Source organism: Ambystoma mexicanum, chromosome 5q (assembly GCF_040938575.1).
Source record: "Ambystoma mexicanum isolate Mex_15411 chromosome 5q, UKY_AmexF1_1, whole genome shotgun sequence".
Classification (NCBI taxonomy): Eukaryota; Metazoa; Chordata; class Amphibia; order Caudata; family Ambystomatidae; genus Ambystoma; species Ambystoma mexicanum.
In genome coordinates, this window is record NC_090933.1 from 1,181,315,855 (window position 1) to 1,181,336,996 (window position 21,142).

Here is a 21,142-nt window from a genome sequence, read left to right on the forward strand (position 1 = left end):
TCTTCCCTCTCCCTATGACCATGCACACTCTCCCACCACAGTTCCTTGTCTGATTTACCTGACTTCCACACAGCCCATATTATCTCTTTCCATGACACTCGCTGCTCACCGGCCACACCCCAGACAGCAGCCCAATGGGGGAGAGGATTTTTTCTTCTTTTTACCTCAAAATCAAACCCTGTAGGATGCTAATAGTATTAAGTGCCACCTTGTGAAGCGGTCTCGCTCGATAACTGCCTTCTTCTTGCACCGAGACCATCGCTTCATTCAGACCTACCGGGCTCGGCTGGTGGGCCATTAATAGCTAAGCCCGCCCACCAAGGGGGCAATTCATGCTAGAGCGAATTCCCCTTTCTGTATTACATGGAATGTTTGGAGTATCTGGTGGGCCATTAATAGCTAAGCCCGCCCACCAAGGGGGCAATTAATGCTAGAGCGAATTCCCCTTTCCGTATTACATAGAATGTTTGGAGGTTCTTCCAGGCTGCCCTTGCATGGATATGCTCGTTTCCATGACATGAGGTGCACTTCCCTCCCAGAATCATGTCATCCCCACCAACATAAGCAAAGACACAACAGCCCCCAGCTGCAATATTAAGTTGGTGAACGAGCCAGGGGTGGACTGGGCACCAAAAGAGGCCTTGGAAAAAATGTTCAAAGTGGCCCCATATTCCACATTTTCAGCATGTCCAACCCTCTTCCCAAATGAACATTTGGAAATACCACACAAAAGAGGCCCAGGTTGCAGAGGCCTCCCGAGAAATCTCCAGAGTTCCCTATAGGCCAGACCATCCCTGGAACGAGCCCGATTGGCAGAACTTCACATTGATTACTGGTTGCTCTAAAGGGGCACACACGTGCATGCCAAGAAATGAAATAATTAAGCATGTGCTAGTAATGGGAACATCAGTGGACACGCTCCCAAAATGCACTGCTGCAAGTACCCGCAAAGTATAAAACAAGTTTTTTTAATGTATTTTTTGTGCATTACTTACTGGGAGTCCTGGCAACCCCGGAGGACCCTGGGGACCCTGCGGACCATCCTTACCCTAAAAAAGAAAGGGCGACATTAGTAGCAGAATGTGGATATGTTTTATGAAATATAATCTTGCAATGATCCTGCTGGGACACCATTATTTTGTCAGATATCTAAAGAGATTGATTGTGCTTGTTCAAGAAAAAGAACAGATGACCTATTGTATGGTAATCCTTAGGAATAAAATGTATCTCTATAAAGGTCATTGGTGGATTAGGCTGGAATGTAATTGGAGTTAGCACATTGTTAGGATAGGTGTTGCCTATCTTCTTAAGATTTACAGTGCTGACTAGAAAAGAAATACCACTTTCCCCCCTCGATGAAAGTTATTAAAGTTCAGGAAATGAATTCAATGTTCATGTGTGAACAGCAGACTAAGTCAATATTAGTGAAGATGCAAAAGTGTCGCGGAATGGTTTCATTCCCCGCATCCTTGGAAGGCATGACTACAGCGATGATTACAAGGCCCAAATCAACCAACTGCATGGCGCTGCGCGACATTACTTTTGTGTAGATTCCTTTCTTTTATAGTAGAGTCATTTTTTATTCAGAGAAATGATGAAATGATTTTAAAAAAAGATCCATTGTTAAATTATTGGTCCAATTGATGGACTGTTTAAAGTGGGACCTGGTTCCCTGTGACGACACATGATATGAGTATCATACACGGGTACACATAAAATAATGCGACAAGAAATGGGGGGCGTACATGTGATGCATGATCTAACAGCAGCAGGAAACAGGCATTAGCTGATCCTTCAGAAACGCTTCCAGAGACATATACAAAGGTCTTTCGACAGATCCTGATCTTCTAAAAGGGGGGGCGACTTGTTCCATCCAACCTAAGGACCATCACAGGGATAATGTTGACGATTGTATGGACACGAGAGCATTTTAGGTGGAGCTAAACAATTCAGGAGTAAAGAAAAACATGGTTGTAAACTAATGAAGGACCTGTTAAGGGGAGAAAAGCCGGTCCACCTGGCAAGTGTTACAATAAAGAAGTGGCCAACCATCTATCAAACTGTGCAATGGAAAAACTCTGCAACCTTCAGGTTACTACCGGCAAGGCAATCAAATTAAGCCATAAGCCAATATGGGCACAGGATTTAGCAGGCAACATTAGCCCCGGCGTTACCTGCCTCCTGTGTCGGTAAAGCCCATGCCCGGGGGGATTTGTTGCTATTAACATGCCAGCATCTTTACCGGGATGGTAAAAGTTGTTTTCTTTTTTTTTCAAGTTGAGAAATGACATGGTTCAGTTTTTCTGGACTTAATGAATAACTACAAACCAAGAGGGCTTCATTGGATTAGGGATAAGGGAACTACAGGGTGGGCATGCGTGGTAGTCGTGGAAATTGGGTTGGGGAAGGGAGTGCAGGGCTGGGGGGAATTCCTGGTGGGGAAGATGGCAGCATCCTGCTTCCAAGGAGGAGTGGATCAGGGTCATTACCATGAGGTAAAGACCCCGCTGTGCGACTCCTGTTTGGCTGGTAGGCCGCAACACCCCCTTTGCCAGGAGTGACGTGCAATCGTCTCGCACCATTTAGAATATTCAGTAATGCAATCATAACAAACTCTGTAGTACTTTAAAACTCCCAACACTGACTTTAGTAAAATGCACTAACATAGAATGTACTGGATAGAAAATTATATTTTACGGGTAGTGCTGTACGACATCATAATCAAAACCTTGAAGTGAGCCAACTAGTAGCAGCAAGTGCTTTCAGTTGGACAGGGGTTTTTAATGAGGGTTCAATGTCTTCCAACCGATGTTGCAAATAACGACACTAGTGCACCTGCACTTGCACCCGAGCCTAACATAGGGGTTCAAATATTTTTATTAAAAAAAAAGCAAAATGCAGACCACAGCAACATATATATAATTAAGCAATATGCCCCAAGAGGCGGGGGCATTACCGACTCAGGTAATGCCCCGGGGCACATAGTTATAGGCCCAAGCAAAGTGAGGTAATGCCTGCGTGAACGGGACACTAAACGCATTATTTTTCCTGAAACGCTGCAGCGTTTTGGGACAGAAAAAAGAAAAAAATACGACCTAGAAAATGGCCACCGGGAAAAGGAAAACGAAGTCCATTTTCTCTTTCCATGGTGGCCATCGGGAGCAGACGCGCAGGGAACAGAAGCGTTCCCAGCGCGTCCGCTCCCAAAAAAAAGAAGAAGGTAAGTGGGGTTGGGAGGGCGGGGCTGGGAATACAAAAAAAAACATACCTGAGTCCCCGGCAGGGGACAAAGGCAGCTTCCCAGCACTGGGCAGGCTTGGAGCGGGGATGGCCCCGCTTCGAGCCTCCTCATTGGCTGAGGAGCTGCCACGCCACCCGACGTGGAAAAGGCAGCTGGAATCCCGGCCTAGAATCAAGGGATTCTCGGCTAGGTAAAGCCCTGGCGAGGGCCAATCAGAATGATTGTTTCATTCTGATTGCGCCCTTGCCGGATACTAATACACGTGATTTGCCCACCAGGAACATGAACATTGGAGCTTGCAGCTGAATCCTTTCTCAATGGTCCTAGCACTGTGCGGGTGATGGTGGCAGTGGGTATGGTGGTTGAAATGCAAGTGGGGATTTGATAATTGTTCTTCATAACATTGTGAAAGGTTTGAAGGGGATGTCTGGTACAGTGGTGTGATAGGAGTGGAAGAACCATCAGCTTGATCACACAGCAGACCGCTGTTGGTGATTCAGTCTGTGATCAGACTGAGTTGATATTCTGTACCACACGAGCACCGTGCTAATGTAAAACAGATCAAAAGCCTAGTGGTAATTACTGGGAAAATCTCAGCGCACAACATATAAAACGTAGTTTCTTCCACTCTATGTGCACCTAGGAGGAAAAAAACCTCTGAAAACACGGCTCAGACAAAGGGCAGATCACTGTTAGAGAAAACAAAGATGGACGCTCCACGTTTTATGGGTCACACCATTGTACTTACATGGGGTCCTGGGGCTCCAGGTGGGCCGGAAGGACCTGCTGCACCATCCGTTCCCTAGATGCAATGGAAAAATAAAAAAACATTACTGGCTCATATACTTTAACAGATGGTTCTCCACAAAGAAACCGCAAGGTCTAGTCCGCTTCCGGCCGGAAACAATTACCTGTTAAACTAAGCAAACGACCTAAGCAGAGCTGCCACTTTATTCTCAATGAAAATATGTTGGCAGGTTTAAAAGTCGAAGCCAGAATATTGAAGGGTAAGGAGACCAAACCTCTATTACAAACGTCTGTAGCTTGTAATATCCCCTTCTACCAAATTATATATAACCACAAATACACAATGCAAGAGTCAATTAAAAGAACACAAACAAGGAAATATTGGATTTTGAAAGCAGCAGAAGAAATCCATGTTTCAATATTCACATAGCACAAGATTGCGTTTTCGCACAACATATTCAATAAACTATGCCATAATATTGCAAAGGGAAATTATAATGCACTAGCCTTGCAATAAGGCATTCGCCACTATCAATACATGGATCCAGGCATGATTGCAGAGGTTAGCAGAAAGGCCAGTGCATGAAAAACACAACCACAGTACGTAGCACTTTGCACCTCTGCTTCAGTCCTCTGTGTCAGGGGACTGCTTGTTTGAAGTGGGACACTTTCTGTGTCAATGTCGAAGGTGGTGGTTTATACAATGGATTGGTGTGTCACCCCTCTTGGGAAACAGTAATGTGGCTCCAGCTATCATTCTTCAAAACTATCCTGCTTATCTTAAAACTAAATACATACATCAACGTTCCACATAAATATTGGTTCTTTGTGTGGTATTCTACAACCGGACAGACAAGCGTGTTGCTGATAAATTAGTCATTACCAGAATGTAACCAATTCAAATATAAACAGTAACAGTGAGGAAAGTGAAGATACTCATGGTCATTTCCTAGTCCATACACCAGTTAGGGACCCCAACAGTCACAGTGAATATAGAAAATGGTGGGGTATCTGAGCTAGAGGAGTAATAACACTGCGAAGCATATCCGCTGCCAAAGAGTAGGTAAAGATATGTGGACCTTCTGACACTGGCCTAGTGTAAAAGGCATGAATCATCAAGCGCTTCATTCTTGATGTTGGCACTCCTCCAACACCTGTTTGGCCCTTAACTTGATTATTCATTTTACAGATATTCAATATTCAATATGCCTCAGTGTTTTGAAAAAATATGTGTATTTGTCAAGGGAGGATAGCTCAGCGGCAACGTGCTCGCCTTGGAAGCAAGACGACACGAAGCAACACAGGTTTGATCCCCGGGTCCGCGCTTAAAAACCTCTGGGTATTAGCCGCATTATAAATAACCTATCATATCATATAGAACATTCCACGGGGTACAATACTTCACTATTTTAGGCCAGTTACTTATATACTGCTAGGGCTCAGCTCTTGGCAGGTGAGTCTGCAGCACACGTCCTGCCTCTAAATGCATAAACTGCTGGTTAATCCATCTGTTCACACTGTTACATGTATTCCTGCATGTTCTAAGGTTTCTTAGCTGATCCTGCTGGCAATGGCATCCCACTCAACTGGTGCCATTATGTAAAAAGGCGTTCTGAAATTGCATCTATGATGTTAATGGTGATATATTTCAAATGGATATGGCTTCCCTTTGTAGAATCTTCATTAGATTTCAACATAACTAGCACCCCGTGTGAATGTGGAGGAGGCAGGGGGCGTTCCAGCCAATCAGTGAGCTCAGATGTCAAGCTTTAACCCATCGTAATTCCAATGTTCAGAGCCCCTTGAGAAGCAGAAGGCACCAATTTTCCCTACACAGCCACAGTAAAATGCATCTGTGAGCCCATTCCATGCCCCCGTCCTCAAATGTTATCTCCTCTTCCCACCTGCCCCCACTTACCTGCATCTGCTTCATCCTCTCAGCCCATTGTTGTGTACATTAACACATTAATACACAACTCCGATCTTGTGTGTTTCAAGATTTATTCGTAGGAGCCCCGGAGAGACCAGCCTCTTCCATCAACATCTTCGTGTATGCTTCCATCAACATTCTGGAACCATACACGAAGATGTTGTCGTAGCAACAGAATGTCACGCACATGCATCAAATGTGACTATTCTTACATCTCCCCTTCTAACAAAATAACAAAATAAAAAAAACTCATTAAACTAGAACACCCTTATTATATCTAACTGCTGTTGTATATATATACATTACTGTGCATAATAACTTGAACTATGTATATTAATAAAGGATACAGTATCTTCGTTATATCAGGGTTGTAATTCGTTATCTGGATCCAATCATTAAATATCAAATCTTCAATAGTACACATAGTCAGATTTACGGTTCCCACATCTTCTCCTGTGTCTTGGTATAGTCCAAGATTTGTCACTCCCTACTTCTTGTGGTCTACCTTGGGTTTTCTCCTCTTGTATATTATTTTTACATCTTACTCTTGTTTCTTCAATATCATCCTTGGATATCTTATTCCGGAATGTTTCCTCACACCAGCCTTGTTCTCCTTCATTTCTCCTCATCTCATTTTCCTTTGCCAAAACTACATCATCGCATGACCATTTTTTCCCATCCTCTAATATCACAGATTTCTTTGAGCACTCCTTCACTCTTTGAGGAGGACGATATCTTGATTCTCCTTTCATCACCCTGTTTGGCTCTTTGACTCTAACCCAATCACCTGATTCAATTTGGCTTTCTTGAACATGTTTTTGTTTGTCATAGTATCTTTTATACTCTTCTTGTTTTCTTTTTACTTTGCTGACAATGTCTTCCAAATTTATCTCCTTATTTCCTTTTCTCTCCATCCAAGCCGGTCTCAGTCTATTAGTAGGTGTCCTTCCTCTCATCAACGTGAATGGCATTTCCTCAGTGACAGAGTGTGGCGTGACTTTGTATGTATTGAGAGCCTCTTTGAGTGTCTCTTTCCAGGGTAACTGATTTATCATGGCTAGCTGAATAATACCTTTTATAAAACGATTCATCCTCTCTACCAACCCATTTCCCATTGGATGGTATAAAGCTGTGGTGCTATGTTTAATAACTCTGTCCTTCAGAAACTTTTGCATTTCTACAGACATAAATTGAGTTCCATTGTCCGACACCAGTTCTTGCGGTTCACCTTCTCGGTTAAAGATTTCTTCCAGAAATTTCACTACTTTGATAGCTGACACTGAGTCCTCAACAATGCCACATTCCACCCACTTAGACGTATAATCTACCAATACTATGAGGAACACTTTATTCGACTCTAATGTCTCATAGGGCCCAGTTATATCAATGGCTAGTTTTGTCCATACTGTACTAGGAATATTCACTGGTTGTAATGGGGTTGTAATTTTCAACTTACTCTTGTCACTCACTGCACATGCAGTACAATCTCTGACCAAAGTTTCCATTTCACTCCACATGTTAGGCCACCAATAAGCAGTTCTTACTCTTCTCTTTGTCAACATCCTTCCCACATGACCTTCATGGGCAATGTCCATAATTTTCCTCCTCAAATTCGTTGGAGGTATGATGCGTTCTCCTCGATAAACACAAACTTTGTCATTAGATAACTCATCCTTAAATTTCTCCCAGTATTTTGTATTGTCATCCATGTTTTGCCATCCACTCTCAATGGCTCTTCTCAACATTTCTTGTTCAGGGTCAGATTCACTAGCTCTTATCCATTCCTCCTTTGAAAAACTGGGATGCACTTGAGCAATAATACAGTCCATATTTTGTTCTTCCATCACTGTTTCACTTTCATCACCAACCTCTGCTACGTTCTCACACGGCAGGCGAGAAAAACAATCCGCTACCACATTGTTTTTTCCTGGAGTATATTTTATCCTCACATTGAACTGCATTATGATCAATAACCATCTTCTTATTCTTGGAGAGGTCATATGAGGATTTTTTGAATTCAACACATGTACAAGTGGTTTGTGATCTGTAATAATGTCCACCGGAATGCCCCAAATGAGACTTTTGAAATGTTCCAATATCCATTTAACCCCCAAAGCTTCTTTTTCAATTGTTGAATAATGTCTCTCAGCACCTCTTAACGTCCGTGAAGCGAAAGCAATTGGAACAACTTCTCCAGTCTGAACCTGTTCCAGAACTCCTCCCAGTCCTATGTTGCTTGCATCCACAGATATTCTTGTTTTTGCGCTTGAATCAAATAATTTTAGTACCGGTGCTTTATTGATCAGAATTTTGATTTGTTCAAATTCCTTTTTTATACCTTCAGTCCACTCAAATTTTACACCTTTGCCCATTAAACTTCTCATTCTCTCTGTTCTGTCTGAATAATGGTCAACAAACTTCGAGTAGTATTCAGTTAATCCCATGAAACTCCTCAGTTGGTCCTTATTCTTGGGATCAGCAATTTTCAAAATGGTATCTACTAATGAGTCTTTTGGCTTTATTCCATCAGCAGTTATGCGATGACCCAAATATGTTACTTCACTTCTCTTGATTTTGCATTTCTCAATTTTTAAGGTCATTCCTTTTTGTTGTAATACTTGTAATACTCCCAATAACTTTGCATCATGTTCTTCTTGAGACATTCCTGACACCAATATGTCATCCTGAAAATAATGTACTCCTTGTAGACCTTCAAATAAATGATGCATCAGTCTCTGGAACACTGCAGCTGCTGAAGCCAACCCAAACGGCATTCTCTTGTACCGGAAGGCTCCTAAGGGTGTCACAAAAGACGTTAGATGTCTACTCTCTTCTTCCAGCAGCACCTGGTGATACGCTGACGATAAATCTAACGTTGTAAAATACTTTGCCGGTTTCATGGTAGTCAACATTTCCCCAATGTTCGGCAACGGATGGCGATCCACCCAAATGTTAGAATTTAAGTCTCTTAGGTCCACGCACATTCTAATGGACCCATCCTGTTTTTTGACGATCACGATGGGGGATAACCACTCCGAGCTTTCAATAGGTTCAATGACATCTTGCTTGCATAACCTTTCTAATTCAGCCTTCAATGCTTCTCTGGTACCAATGGGTATATTTCTCACTCTATGTACCACTGGCTTTGCACCCCTTTTTAGTATGATTCGATGCTCAAATCCTTTGAGTAAACCAATTTCCTCCTTAAAAACTTTCGGAAAGGCTTTTGCCAAATTTTCTGCTGTATCACAACTGCTCTCCGTAATGCATAAGATGGGTACCTTTTCACCAGGATGAATTCTGATTTTCAATGTTGCTTGCTCCCACCAACCTACTATTGAAAATCCATTCTCAGCCACCAATAATCTACAATATGTTTCTCTCCCTTCAAACTTCAGATGTACCCACACAAATCCTATAATGTTGATGGGTGTTTTTCCATATCCAGTTGCCTTGATTTTTGTCGTTTGTAATTCCCCCAAATTTTTTTTTTTAATACCTTGACATACGTCTCTACATCAACCATTGTATAAGGAGAACCAGTATCCACCATTACTTGTAGCGTTATATCATTTATCTCCATGGCTACCCATGGTCCCATCTCTTTTTCACTTGATGCAAGAGTTAGTATTTGAACTTCATCTTCAAGCCGATCCTTGATTGCCAAAAAATTGCTCGGACCACCCATGTCTTCCATCGCTTTTATACTTGTCATCGCTGCACTTCTACCTCTATTGTAGCGTCCAGTATTTCTCCCAAACCGGCTGTTGAATCTTCCTCTTGATCTATTGTTGTGACACATTTTTCCAAAATGTCCCAATTGGCCACATCTGTAACATTCCGCTGACACAGCTGGACAATCTCTTTCTGTATCGGCATGTCTATGCCATCCACAATTCCAGCATCTGTTATTCTGTTTGAACACTCCACTCCTTCCTTGTCTACTTCCACTATTAACATCTGATTTGACCAACCTCTTGACAATAGCAACCAAATCATCTTCTTGACTGGTATATTTCCCAACCTCCATCTCTTGTACTGATTTAACTTCCACATTCTCCATTTTCTTTTGAACTTCCTTCATACATTTTTCCCCCAATTCCATAGATCTGGCTATCTCAATTGTTTTATCCAATGTGGGGTTTTTCGCTTGCCATAACCGTTGTTGAATCCGGGAATCTGCCACATGTAACACCACCTGATCTCTTAAATATTCATCTGCAACTCCTGTGAACGCACAAGTGGCCATCAACCCCCTCAATGCAGCTAAATACGAGTCTATATTTTCTTCCTTACTTTGTTTTCGCGTAAAGAATCTATATCTTTCCAATACTATATTAGTTTTATTTCCAAAATGTTTATTGAGTTTGGCCATTGCTGTGTCATATTTTCTGGCTCCACTCGACGATTCTTCCCAACTCACTTCATCCTGTACCAATTCAGGTAAAGTCCTAAAAATCCTTAGTGCCTCCGCACCTACACAACTTAGAAGAGTGGCCTCCTTCTGATCATCACTGTATCTTGACCCTCCAATTGCTCTCAGATATACTTGAAAATTATCCTGCCATTGTTCCCAAGGACATGTTGGATTCCCAGGCAATGGCAAAAACTTCACTGGAGCAGATATGGTCTGCATGATGTTCCCTATTTCCAACAGATGTTGCTAAAACTTCCTGGGGCACTTCACTTAATGTGCTGCACTCTTTATCAATAGACTTCCTGGGGCACCTTCACTTAATGTGCTGCACTCTATTTCAATAAGTATTGTCCACTTTTGTTTTTTTTTTTTTTTAAATACACCACTTATATAACATCCACATTGTATCTGTACCTCTTTCCGTATGCTTCTCCGTTTTTTTTTTTTTTTTTTTTTTTTTTAAGATGGCGGCACGTTCAGCACGTACTAGGGTCCTTTCCTCTAATGCGATAGGCGGTTGGCCGCTCGCGCACGTCTCTCCTCCGCCGCTGCTCGTAAGTACAATTTAAAGTCTCTTTTTTTTTTTTTTTCCACTCGGTCTCCCGCTCCTCACCTCCTTCTCATGAGCGCATTTCTCTTCTTTAATATGATTACGATCGCCGTACCATACCTCGTCACTGTAACGGCCGCGATCAACAGCTTCCTTTCACTACGAGCGCTGCGCCCGGGGCTCCTTCCATTAGGACATCCTCGTCGCCAATTGTTGTGTACATTAACACATTAATACACAACTCCGATCTTGTGTGTTTCAAGATTTATTCGTAGGAGCCCCGGAGAGACCAGCCTCTTCCATCAACATCTTCGTGTATGCTTCCATCAACATTCTGGAACCATACACGAAGATGTTGTCGTAGCAACAGAATGTCACGCACATGCATCAAATGTGACTATTCTTACACCCATGCACCACTCTGTGTTCCGGTTCTTACCCACTGCAGTGATTGCCAACAAGGAAAGGCATAAAACCCTCGCGTAGTTCCTTTCTTACCATTGCGGCCGGATTGTTTGTATTTTTTTATTTAAGTTGAGAAACGAGAACGGCTCTATTTCTCAACGTTAATAAAAAACACAATTAGCAGCCCAGCAAGCATGTTGGGATGCTAATAGCAATAAACCCCTCTGTGTGATATGATGTGATATGATATGACATTTATAACGCGCCTATACACAAGTGTGGGAGCTTTACCTGGACTGGTAACGCCTGGGGTCTCACATTAAGGCCCTTGCTCCGCTCTGGCCTGTTACTTGGACACAGGGAATTCCCTTACCCAGTAATGCACCTGCAGGTCATGGTTCATTGCTTAAATGATCCAAGAAGCTTGCACAATAATCAAAAGAAGAGAGTTCAAATAGAAGGCAACATGTCTCGGGAGGATAGCTCAGGGACAACGTACTCGCCTTGGAAGTAAGACGACACAGAGCACCACAGGTTCGATCCCCGGGTCCGCGCTTAGAAACCTCCGGGTATTAAGTGCTTTATAAATAACATATCATATCATGTGAAAGTGGAGGGTGCTATGGGGTTGTATAACTTTAATAGGAATGCATTAAAATTCAATATACTTTACTTGCGTATTCCCTGATAAGCAGCTATCTCCACCCAGAAGTTTATCATTAAAATGTTCTTCTTTTCTCTACTCGGATCACTAATCAGTTTGTTTCGCAAATGAAAAAAATCTAGAAAAACATCATCAAGAATGATATGAATGCGGCAAGATGTGGAATTCAACAAGACATGGTTTCCAAGGATGTGCCTGAATTTCAAAGGAGTGCATTTTATAAACCAAATAAGTACTTACAGGTGGACCAGTGTTACCAGGTGAGCCCGCAAATCCAGGAATACCAGTGTGCCCCTATGAGAACACAGAAACATTAATCACAATTTGTGTAGGTGCATTTGGTAATACAAAAAAAGAAAAATAACTACAAAATATTTTAACCCAAAAAAGCTTCCTTATAAAACACAAAGCTCTTGATAAAATAAATCTGTGTTTGCGCCATTCTTTGATATGATTCAGACACATTGAGGATGAAGTGATGGAATGGTTATGGAAGCACTTGACACCTAGTGAGAAATGTTGACATGATATGTAAGGCAACTGCATGCAGTGGAAACTCCCTACTAGGAAAGCATTTACCCTCTCCCAGTTTAGTCATTGAGGAAGTCATCAGCATACATGCCAACATTCGGATGCACCTGGGAGGGAGATTTCGCCAGGGTAAATTTAGGCAGGAGACCATGAAAAATAGGGAGGTTGGCATGTATGCATTATTCAAAAGTGAAGCCACAAGTGATGCCACTGATTGTGTCATCGGTGATATCCTCAGGGTACTCCTGGGCTGCTCAATTTGGATATTGTTGCATTAAAGCGATGTCTAAATAGTACTTCAACTAAAGTTTTGTCACTGAAAGACAAATGTAGAGATCAATTGATAGATGTGCTGCATCCACTCACTCTCTCTACCTGCTGACCCCAATCCTCTCCTCTGTCCAAACAAACTCACCCCCGCCCTCTCTATCTGCTCTCTTGCATTCTCATCAATACCAGAACTGTCACCAAAAACAAACACATAACTGTTTGGACATTATATCCGCGCAAAATCAAGACATCCTTTTTATCACTGAAACCGGGTTCTCAGATGACTTTGAACCCATCACACGTGAGGATTTCTCCCACAGGCCATTTCCTGATCATGCACACCAGGTCCAGCAGAGCTGGGGGTAATAGCCATCCTCCAAATACAACACCTCACAGTCGTACACTCTGAGAAGCAACCCTGAAACACTGACTGCAAAACGCTACTGCTGAAATTCCAACTCACTTCCTCCATCATCCACAGCTTACGACTGCTTTTTAGACCTCAGGTTGTTTGGTTGGTTGTGCTCTTTTAAAATGTTAATTGATCTGGAAGTATACTTCTTGTGTCTTGGGAATTACTATCTCGTGCCTTTGTTCTGCCGTGCCATCTTCCCGATATCAATCTAACCTTGGCACTAATTGCCAGCTACCGCCTAAGCTCTGCACAAATTGGTATTTCGCTGTATTCAGCATTTTGAGTTTTTGCTCATTCAGAGATGTGCTATGGATTCCATTTTTAGGAATATGGCTGTTTTACTACACTCTTGTTTCTATGTTAGTGAGCTATATCTGTGTATTGTTCATGCTTATACATTGGTTATGTTAGAGTTCTTCATGTCTGCAGATGCTATGTTAATATTCTTCATGTTTAAATGCATATATTACCGATTGTACATGCTTTTCATGTGCAAATCAAAGGTGCTTGTTACTGCTACTATGTTAGTTTGACTGCATTTGCCATTTTACGCTTAAATTGTCTATATGTCCTGTTGCACATGCCTGGGATAAGGGCGGTCTGGTTGCCTCAGTGAGTTACCTTTCTCACATGTGCAGTATTGGGCTGGGGGAGGGGCAGAAGCCACAGATGATGTATTTTTCTGCCTCCCAACATACCTCTTTGGAATAAAGTCATATTAAACCCTGACATGGCTGAATCCCTTTCATTATCCCTCCAAACCTCACTCTCCACGGAGGGCCGTGCCTTCTATCAATCTTTTGGACCAATGGCTCTCTAATGCCATCATAATTCTCACCCCGACCATATCTTCTTCTCATTGGCAAGGGCCTACTCCCAAGTGGTTCACTCCCTCCCTCAAATCCCTCAAAACCATAAAGCACCACCTGGAGCGCATATGGCAGACCAACCCAATGCCTCAGAACAGAGCCGGCAATGCCAGACAGAGCAGGGCCTACAGAACCCAAATTAGGAAAACCAAATATCTTTCTATGGCAACCATCTAGCCAACTCCCAAAACTCTAGCAGGGAACTCCACAGGATAATCACAGAATTCAAAGCCCTACTCGGCTCTACCCCCTTACTCCACTCCCAAGCACTCTGTGATGCCCTGTTAGACCATTTTTACAAACTGGCTATCGAAAGACACCATACCATCAGCACCAAATTAGCAACACTCACACACAACCCCTCATCTCCTCCATCTTGTGACGCCGGTCAAGTGGCACAGTGAGTAGAGCGCTCACTTTGACATTCGTGCAGAGCCTGCTAACGCAGGTTCGAATCCCGGCGGGGCCAAAATCAGCCTTTCATCCTTCCGAGGTCGATAAATGAGCACCACACACCGTGGGTAATAATAAGCAGCGCTCAGATACCTGAGGGTTCGTAGCGCTATATAAATGCCAAATTATTATTATTATTATTATTATTATTACCCGCGCAACCCGAAAACCCCCTTCTCTCTTCCTTCTCTGACTTTTCAAACCCAGAATTCCTAAAACTACTATAGAGTAGCAACCCCGCCATATCCCCTGTAGACCCCTGGCCTCCTCTCTCCTAAAAAACATTCCATCAACCTGCACAAGTAGCATTGCAAGATCGATAATTAACCACTGTCTGATATCAGGAACCTTCCCTATAGCTTTCAAAACCTCTCACGTCAAAGCCACTACTTCAAAAGCTCTCCTTAGATCCCCTTGCTTCCATCCAACTACCATCCAATCTCAAACACCAGCTTCATCACCATACTCTTAGTTCGCACAGCAAACACACAGTTCTGCCTCTTCAAAGAATCCAGTTGCCCATTTGACCCTGCCTAGTCCTGATTCAGACCCCTCTAAGGAACAGAAACGTCCCTCATCTCCTGCTGGGATGACATGAAAAGATTGGCAGACTCAAAAGGCTGTGCTGCACTGACCCTCCTGGACCTTTTCTGCTGCCTTTGACACTGTTGAAACTCCATCCTCAGGGACAGATTCTACTCTCTAAACATCGGGGGACTCCACTCTAGGATGGATCTACTCCTTTCTCCCCAACCACTCACAAGTCACGCTTCTGACACCCTTCTCCTCGGCAGCCCAGACAGTCTCCAAAGGGTTCCCACAGGGAGCCTCCCTGTCACCTCTCCTCTTCAACCTCTACATAAGACCCCAAATTGCACTCATCTGCTCATAACCTTCTAGAACTACGCTAATGACATTCAAAATAATTTTCAATATTCCCAAAAGCCTGGCCTCCTCCGAACCTGACCTGGCCTCCTGACTGAGATTGACTACTGGATGAAGGCTAACCACCTCCTCCTCAATCCTGGTAAAAACCAAAATCCTGATCTGCTGCTAATTCCGCTCAGCCCGCAACCCACCCCCTGACCACCCTCCCTAGGAATCCCACCGCGGCATCGAGTTCAGTAAAGAATGTGGGATGCACCTTTCTACTCAGATCTAAAACTCTCTCACCACATCAATGCTGTATCCAGATCATGAAATGTTCACCACTGCATCCACAGACAAATCTACCCTCACAGAGTCTCAGCAATCCATTTTTTTCCACATAGACTACACCAAATCCCGCCATCTGCGCATCCCTGCCCAGCAGCTCAGAAAGCTCCAATGGATCCAAAACTCTGCAGCTGGGCTCCACCTTGCCCTTTCACCCAGAGAACACATCACTCCTGCCATCAGGGTGCTCCACTGTCTTCCTATCAGCAGATAGGCAGTTTTCAAGGCCATGTGCATTACTCACCAAGCCGTCCACAAGACATGCCCTGAATTCCTCCAACACAAGCTTACATGTTACCAACTGGTGAGCAACCTCAAATCGGGCTCTGCACTCCTCCTTTTGATCCCCACATTAAATTCCACCAGAGTTGGAGGATCCTCGTTTTCCGTCCAAGCTCCCAACTTCTGGAACTCCCTTCCACTCAGCATATGCCGCAAAGAGGATCACTTCTCCTTCAGGAAGGCCCTGAAAACCTGGCTCTACCCTGCAGCACCCTGACTAACCTTCCTCACGTCATGCTTACCTTCATGACACCTAGACCATGGAACTATTTGTTCCTGCCCAGTATATCCTTGAAAGCATGATAACGTGACATATTATGAATACATTGTATAGATGGATATTTAGTGCATTTTAAGAGAAACGCAATATGTCTGTGGATTCATTATGCAGGTGAAGTGGCCACTGGGTCTGGTTGCAGGACAGGCCCAGTCTCTACTTTGCATGGCCTGTCGTGTGGCATGGCCACTAGTCACAATGACCCACTGCCCAGGACATGGTCCTTTGTCACCGGCTTTGACCAGATGCCCATGTTCCCCCTATTGGGGATTAGTGGCTATTTTGAGAGGGTGGCAGTGTTTAAGCATGCTACCTGCAGGCCTCTAGACTATCAGACTCAAAAGATTTTTAGAAATCGAGTTGTTTGTATATAGATAACCTAATTCCAGCATAGCATCCCAAATAGAAGTTTGAAATGGATGTTCACTCTATGTAGATGGTGCCAATCAGGCTGGAAGGGGTCTATAAAGACACTAAGGGTCTGAATCATAAAACATTTAAATGGAGCAAATCAGGAGATGCTTGTGAGCATGTCAGATGTAACCTACAACCTTTTATCAGATTCACAAAACCTACAATTAGAGCAAATCTGGGGTGTCCTAGTGAGAGGCCCTCAAGCAAATATTTGTGAATTGCATTTGCACATGATCATCTCAAAGGCGATCCAAATAGCTCATATCCTGCTTTCCTTTGGCTTTTAGGCTCTGTAAATCAAATATACGAAAGCAAGTGCAAATGATCGGTGCTCACAATCATCTCCTTACTTGCCTGAGTGAAAATATTTCTGGATCAGGCCTTATATTTACATATTGGCAAAATAGCACTAATGTCACATATTGCACAAAAGCAGCAGGTCTGCACCACATCTCTTCTAATATGTTTACTCTAGTTTGCTACTGGCAGCTTGGGAGTTAAAATAAGCCTGGCAGAGTGAGTATGTGGGCTGTGTGTGTGACCTACACACACATGGCAATAGAAAAACACATCTTTTGACACGGCTCCTTAATAATTTGTGAGTCGAAAGGTATCCACAAATACTTGCCTCCATTTTGAGGGCGAATCGGACAAATATTTGTTTGTGCCGGCTTTGTCCTAAGAGAGAGTCTCCGTCTACATATCTGGTTTCACTGCCATAGTTCATAGCTCAAGGATGCCTGATTCTGCGTGCAATTGCCGCATTGTGTGTTTCCTTGTCTATGCATATTCTTGGCAGTACAATGATATAGCACCAACATGTGCCTTAAAAATAAAATATGCATGTGTACCCTTATTATATTTGAAGAACAATCTTATGCTTCCTGACAGGTGCACGAACAAGCACGTTTAAAACAGTAGGTCACGTGACATTGCACGTTTTCAACGTGTTACCTTTTCTCCTTTTTGTCCCGATTCACCTTGACTTCCTCGATCACCTTTCATCCCCTAAAAAGAAAAGTACATCACATGATGCAGCTGTTGTACAGTGCTCGCCATGAAGAACCACATTTAAAAAAAGCCATATGTTATATTATCTTATGTATGGCAGGCGCTGCCACTGGACATTTCACTGAGCCGACTTTTTTAGTTTTCAATAACTTTGCTATACCATACATGTACGTTTGACTGGAACCATAATGACACATATATTTGTAAATGTGTCATTTTGTCCTGAATATATTTTGTGTAAATATCTTATATGCTATTACATCCAATCACACATTATTGCTCATCAGTGACAAAGATGTGTTCCCTTTTTGTCACTTGTAACACGACCATCTGCTTAATGATAGCTTATTCATGGTACATTGCTACCCCTGCAAAACATCTTACCGTCTACACAGCCCTCCCAACCCCCCAATCACAGGCGTGATTGCTCTCTCAACATAACTTCGACTCAAGCCAGGAAACTGAGCCCCGGAGACCAAAGTAAGGTGTGTACAAGTGCAAGCCCTTAAGTGCCAGGTCATTATGCAAGTCTGTGCAAAAAGGACGAGCATACTCACAGCCCCAGATATTAACATATAGGCTATGATTCCCACTGGTCTGCTAACCACAAGTCACCCAACTTCATCGCCACTTGAAGCTATGTCCTCTCTATCCTAGAATGGGAATTCAACATGGACACACAGCTGACACAACATGGGGCCTTACCACAAGCCAGGATTTCAGGTGCTTGCTCGTCCACACTGCCTTGAATACATCACTTGTCCGCCGCCTTCATACCGGCCTCCCTGCTGTGACATAGCATGCTACTTGCGTGACTCCGCACCTACATCCTTATAGGTGGGGCCCTTTCTAAACATGTTTAATCAGTGCAGAATAGCGTGGACCAGTGACTCACCTTCATTCCGTCGAGTCCTGTGGGACCAGGAAGCCCACGGAGTCCACTTTCTCCCTGAAGCAATAGAAAGTCCAAGACAAATAATCATATCTGTATCTTTGCTTCAGATAAAATTGATGTGAAATATTTACTCACACAAGCTTGTGCTTCTTAGCCTGATCAACCATGCATTTCGATATTACAAGAATGGTATGATTTTCATGGAAATATTGATTTCTCACCACCTTCACTTCCAGACTTAAAATCAATATATGTATACCCTCGTTCTACTAGTTTAGTAAACTCTCAACGCTCCCTTTTATGCTACACTGTTGTGTGCATGTAAACTGCACTCATCGTCACATGGAAAATTACCTATTTTTAATGTGCATTTTAATACACAGGTCACTGTTTTCTAAATCTTAGTTTGGCCATGTTTTACAGAGCTGATTCAGTGCAAAGAAACCAAATAATATGACACTTTAAATAATAATGACAGTAGCGTGAACGCATACATCATTAAATCCATCCATGGGCTGGTGCTGAAGGGTCGATAAGGGAGGACAATTCTTAAATCTGAAAGCTTCAATAGCTGTTAATTGATAGGGCAATGGAGGACAGCAAATCTTTTTTTTTTTACTTTTGCATAGCTGTGCATAGCATGAGTTACAGGTGTCTGGCAGGTCATGACACATGGAGGATCAGGATTGCTTGTTAACAGCCCAGTGAACACCAGAACACTGCGATGTTTGACTTTCTCTTGTCTAAGATATAGGACATGACTTATGCCGTGTCTGATTCCCTCGCATCGTAATCGCGCAAGTGATTCAGCAACAGACTCTACACTATCTCCCTTGATGGGATACTGCATTGAAGTTTATTTATTACATTTATAAAGCGCACAAACAACCCAGAGGGACGTCACAAGACCAGTTGGATGCACTAATCAGAAATCACAACGGTTGGCAAGGAAAAGGAAGTCAATGCTAGGCAAATCACCATGTGCTGAGGGATTTGCAGAATACCCAGTAGGACGGTTCAGCTCTCAGGGTAGGAGGCAGGGAGTTCCACTGTTTAGCTGCAACAGACGGGTATAGCTAAGCACTTGCCACTGGCATTTGTGTGCAAACTGCAGTCACATGTGGTTTGAATTAAGGCAATGCTGACTCAGCCCTAAAGCATTTGGGGGTTAACACATTGGATGCCATGACGGTGGGAATAATGATATCAAATATTTCAGTGGCTAGAATTATTATTATTATTATTATTATTATTATTATTATTATTATTATTATTATTATTATTATTATTATTATTATTATTATGTGCTGCCCAATATAGTAGCATCTATGAATTGTATTATGCCCTTACAATTGCCAGATTGAGCTCATATTTCATAACGTAAATATACATGTTTGTGTTCTAATCATCCCCATGTCGAGGGTCTCGAACAGGGCATTTATTGTTTTGTTAATTTTATTTAACAGGAGGGATCTGAAACAGATGGTTATGCTAAACCTTTACAAACACAGCAATAACTGAGTGTAAACATCTATCCCCCCAGGTGCTTCCAAGAAGGAAGGGACTTAGCACTTATGGAAATGAATGACCAAAACAGAGTCATCTTCTTCATTGAAATAACTAATAGTGAATTAGAATTATATTAGGTGCTAAATAAGTTTTTGGTTTCAGTAAAGAGAAAGAGGAACAGTACTCTTAGCCATTCCAATTAAAGTGTGATTGATTGATTAATTAATTGGAAGTTACATCTCTCCCTCTATTTCCAATCCTTCCACATTCATTCTGTTTGAATAACAGTATACATCCTATTCTAAACGACACTCTTTAGTTTTCTTAATATATATTCGGCCCTCAGGTTCCATAGCAATTTTCTGTGAAGATATTGACACTCTCTTATCTTTCCTTCTACCTTCTGACTTCCCTCTGTTTCTTTTAGGCAATTTTAACTGTCATCTTGCCATTATCCACTATTCTATTTCTCGCTACTCTATTTGTGACTCCTTTCCTCTATTCCATTTCCCCACTCTACCTTCCCATATATCTTCACTAGATTTAATTTTCCCTACTGCTGTTGTCTGCTCCGTTGTCTCTGTCTGCCCATGTTACTCTTCCAATGATTTCCTTCTTTCCTTCTTCTTTTTTGTTCCCTTCCACCACTTCTATCAACCCACTTCTTTTAGTTTTCTTTGGACTGATCATTGGCTCTTTCAAACGGCTTGTTTTGTTTTGTATACGGTTACCACTTCTCTTGGTTGTAAAGCTCTTTGTCCTCCATATTTTCTGACCCTAACACCCCCCTCTTAGCTTGGTTTGTTGGATACTCTTGACTTTCTTACCCTCTTCATCTTTCACCCCATCACGTAAACCACCTCAACGATGGATGCCATCCTCCCTTTGCTTGTTGGATTTTGAGTCGCGTGGCACATCACTGGAGGAAACCCCAATCTCCTCTTGATCTTTCTCTCTTAGGATATCTTCATACATCCACACTAAGCTGATCTTGTTGATTCTCTCTGATCTCACGCCTGACTTCTAAATGAGACTCTAAACTACTTT

The 21,142-nt window shown here is 42.6% G+C and overlaps 1 protein-coding gene across 1 annotated transcript in view; it reads right to left on the reverse strand.

Moving 5' to 3' along the window:
• The window catches only part of COL22A1 (collagen type XXII alpha 1 chain), a 1,250,061-nt gene that overhangs the window by 85,519 nt on the left and 1,143,400 nt on the right, over positions 1-21,142 (reverse strand). Inside the window, exons 47-51 of the mRNA XM_069621676.1 lie at positions 18,587-18,640; positions 17,635-17,688; positions 12,195-12,248; positions 3,990-4,043; positions 996-1,049 (exon numbers count right to left, since the gene is read on the reverse strand). Of these exons, the coding sequence (XP_069477777.1) occupies positions 996-1,049; positions 3,990-4,043; positions 12,195-12,248; positions 17,635-17,688; positions 18,587-18,640 (270 nt within the window). The remainder of the gene's footprint in view (positions 1-995; positions 1,050-3,989; positions 4,044-12,194; positions 12,249-17,634; positions 17,689-18,586; positions 18,641-21,142) is intronic.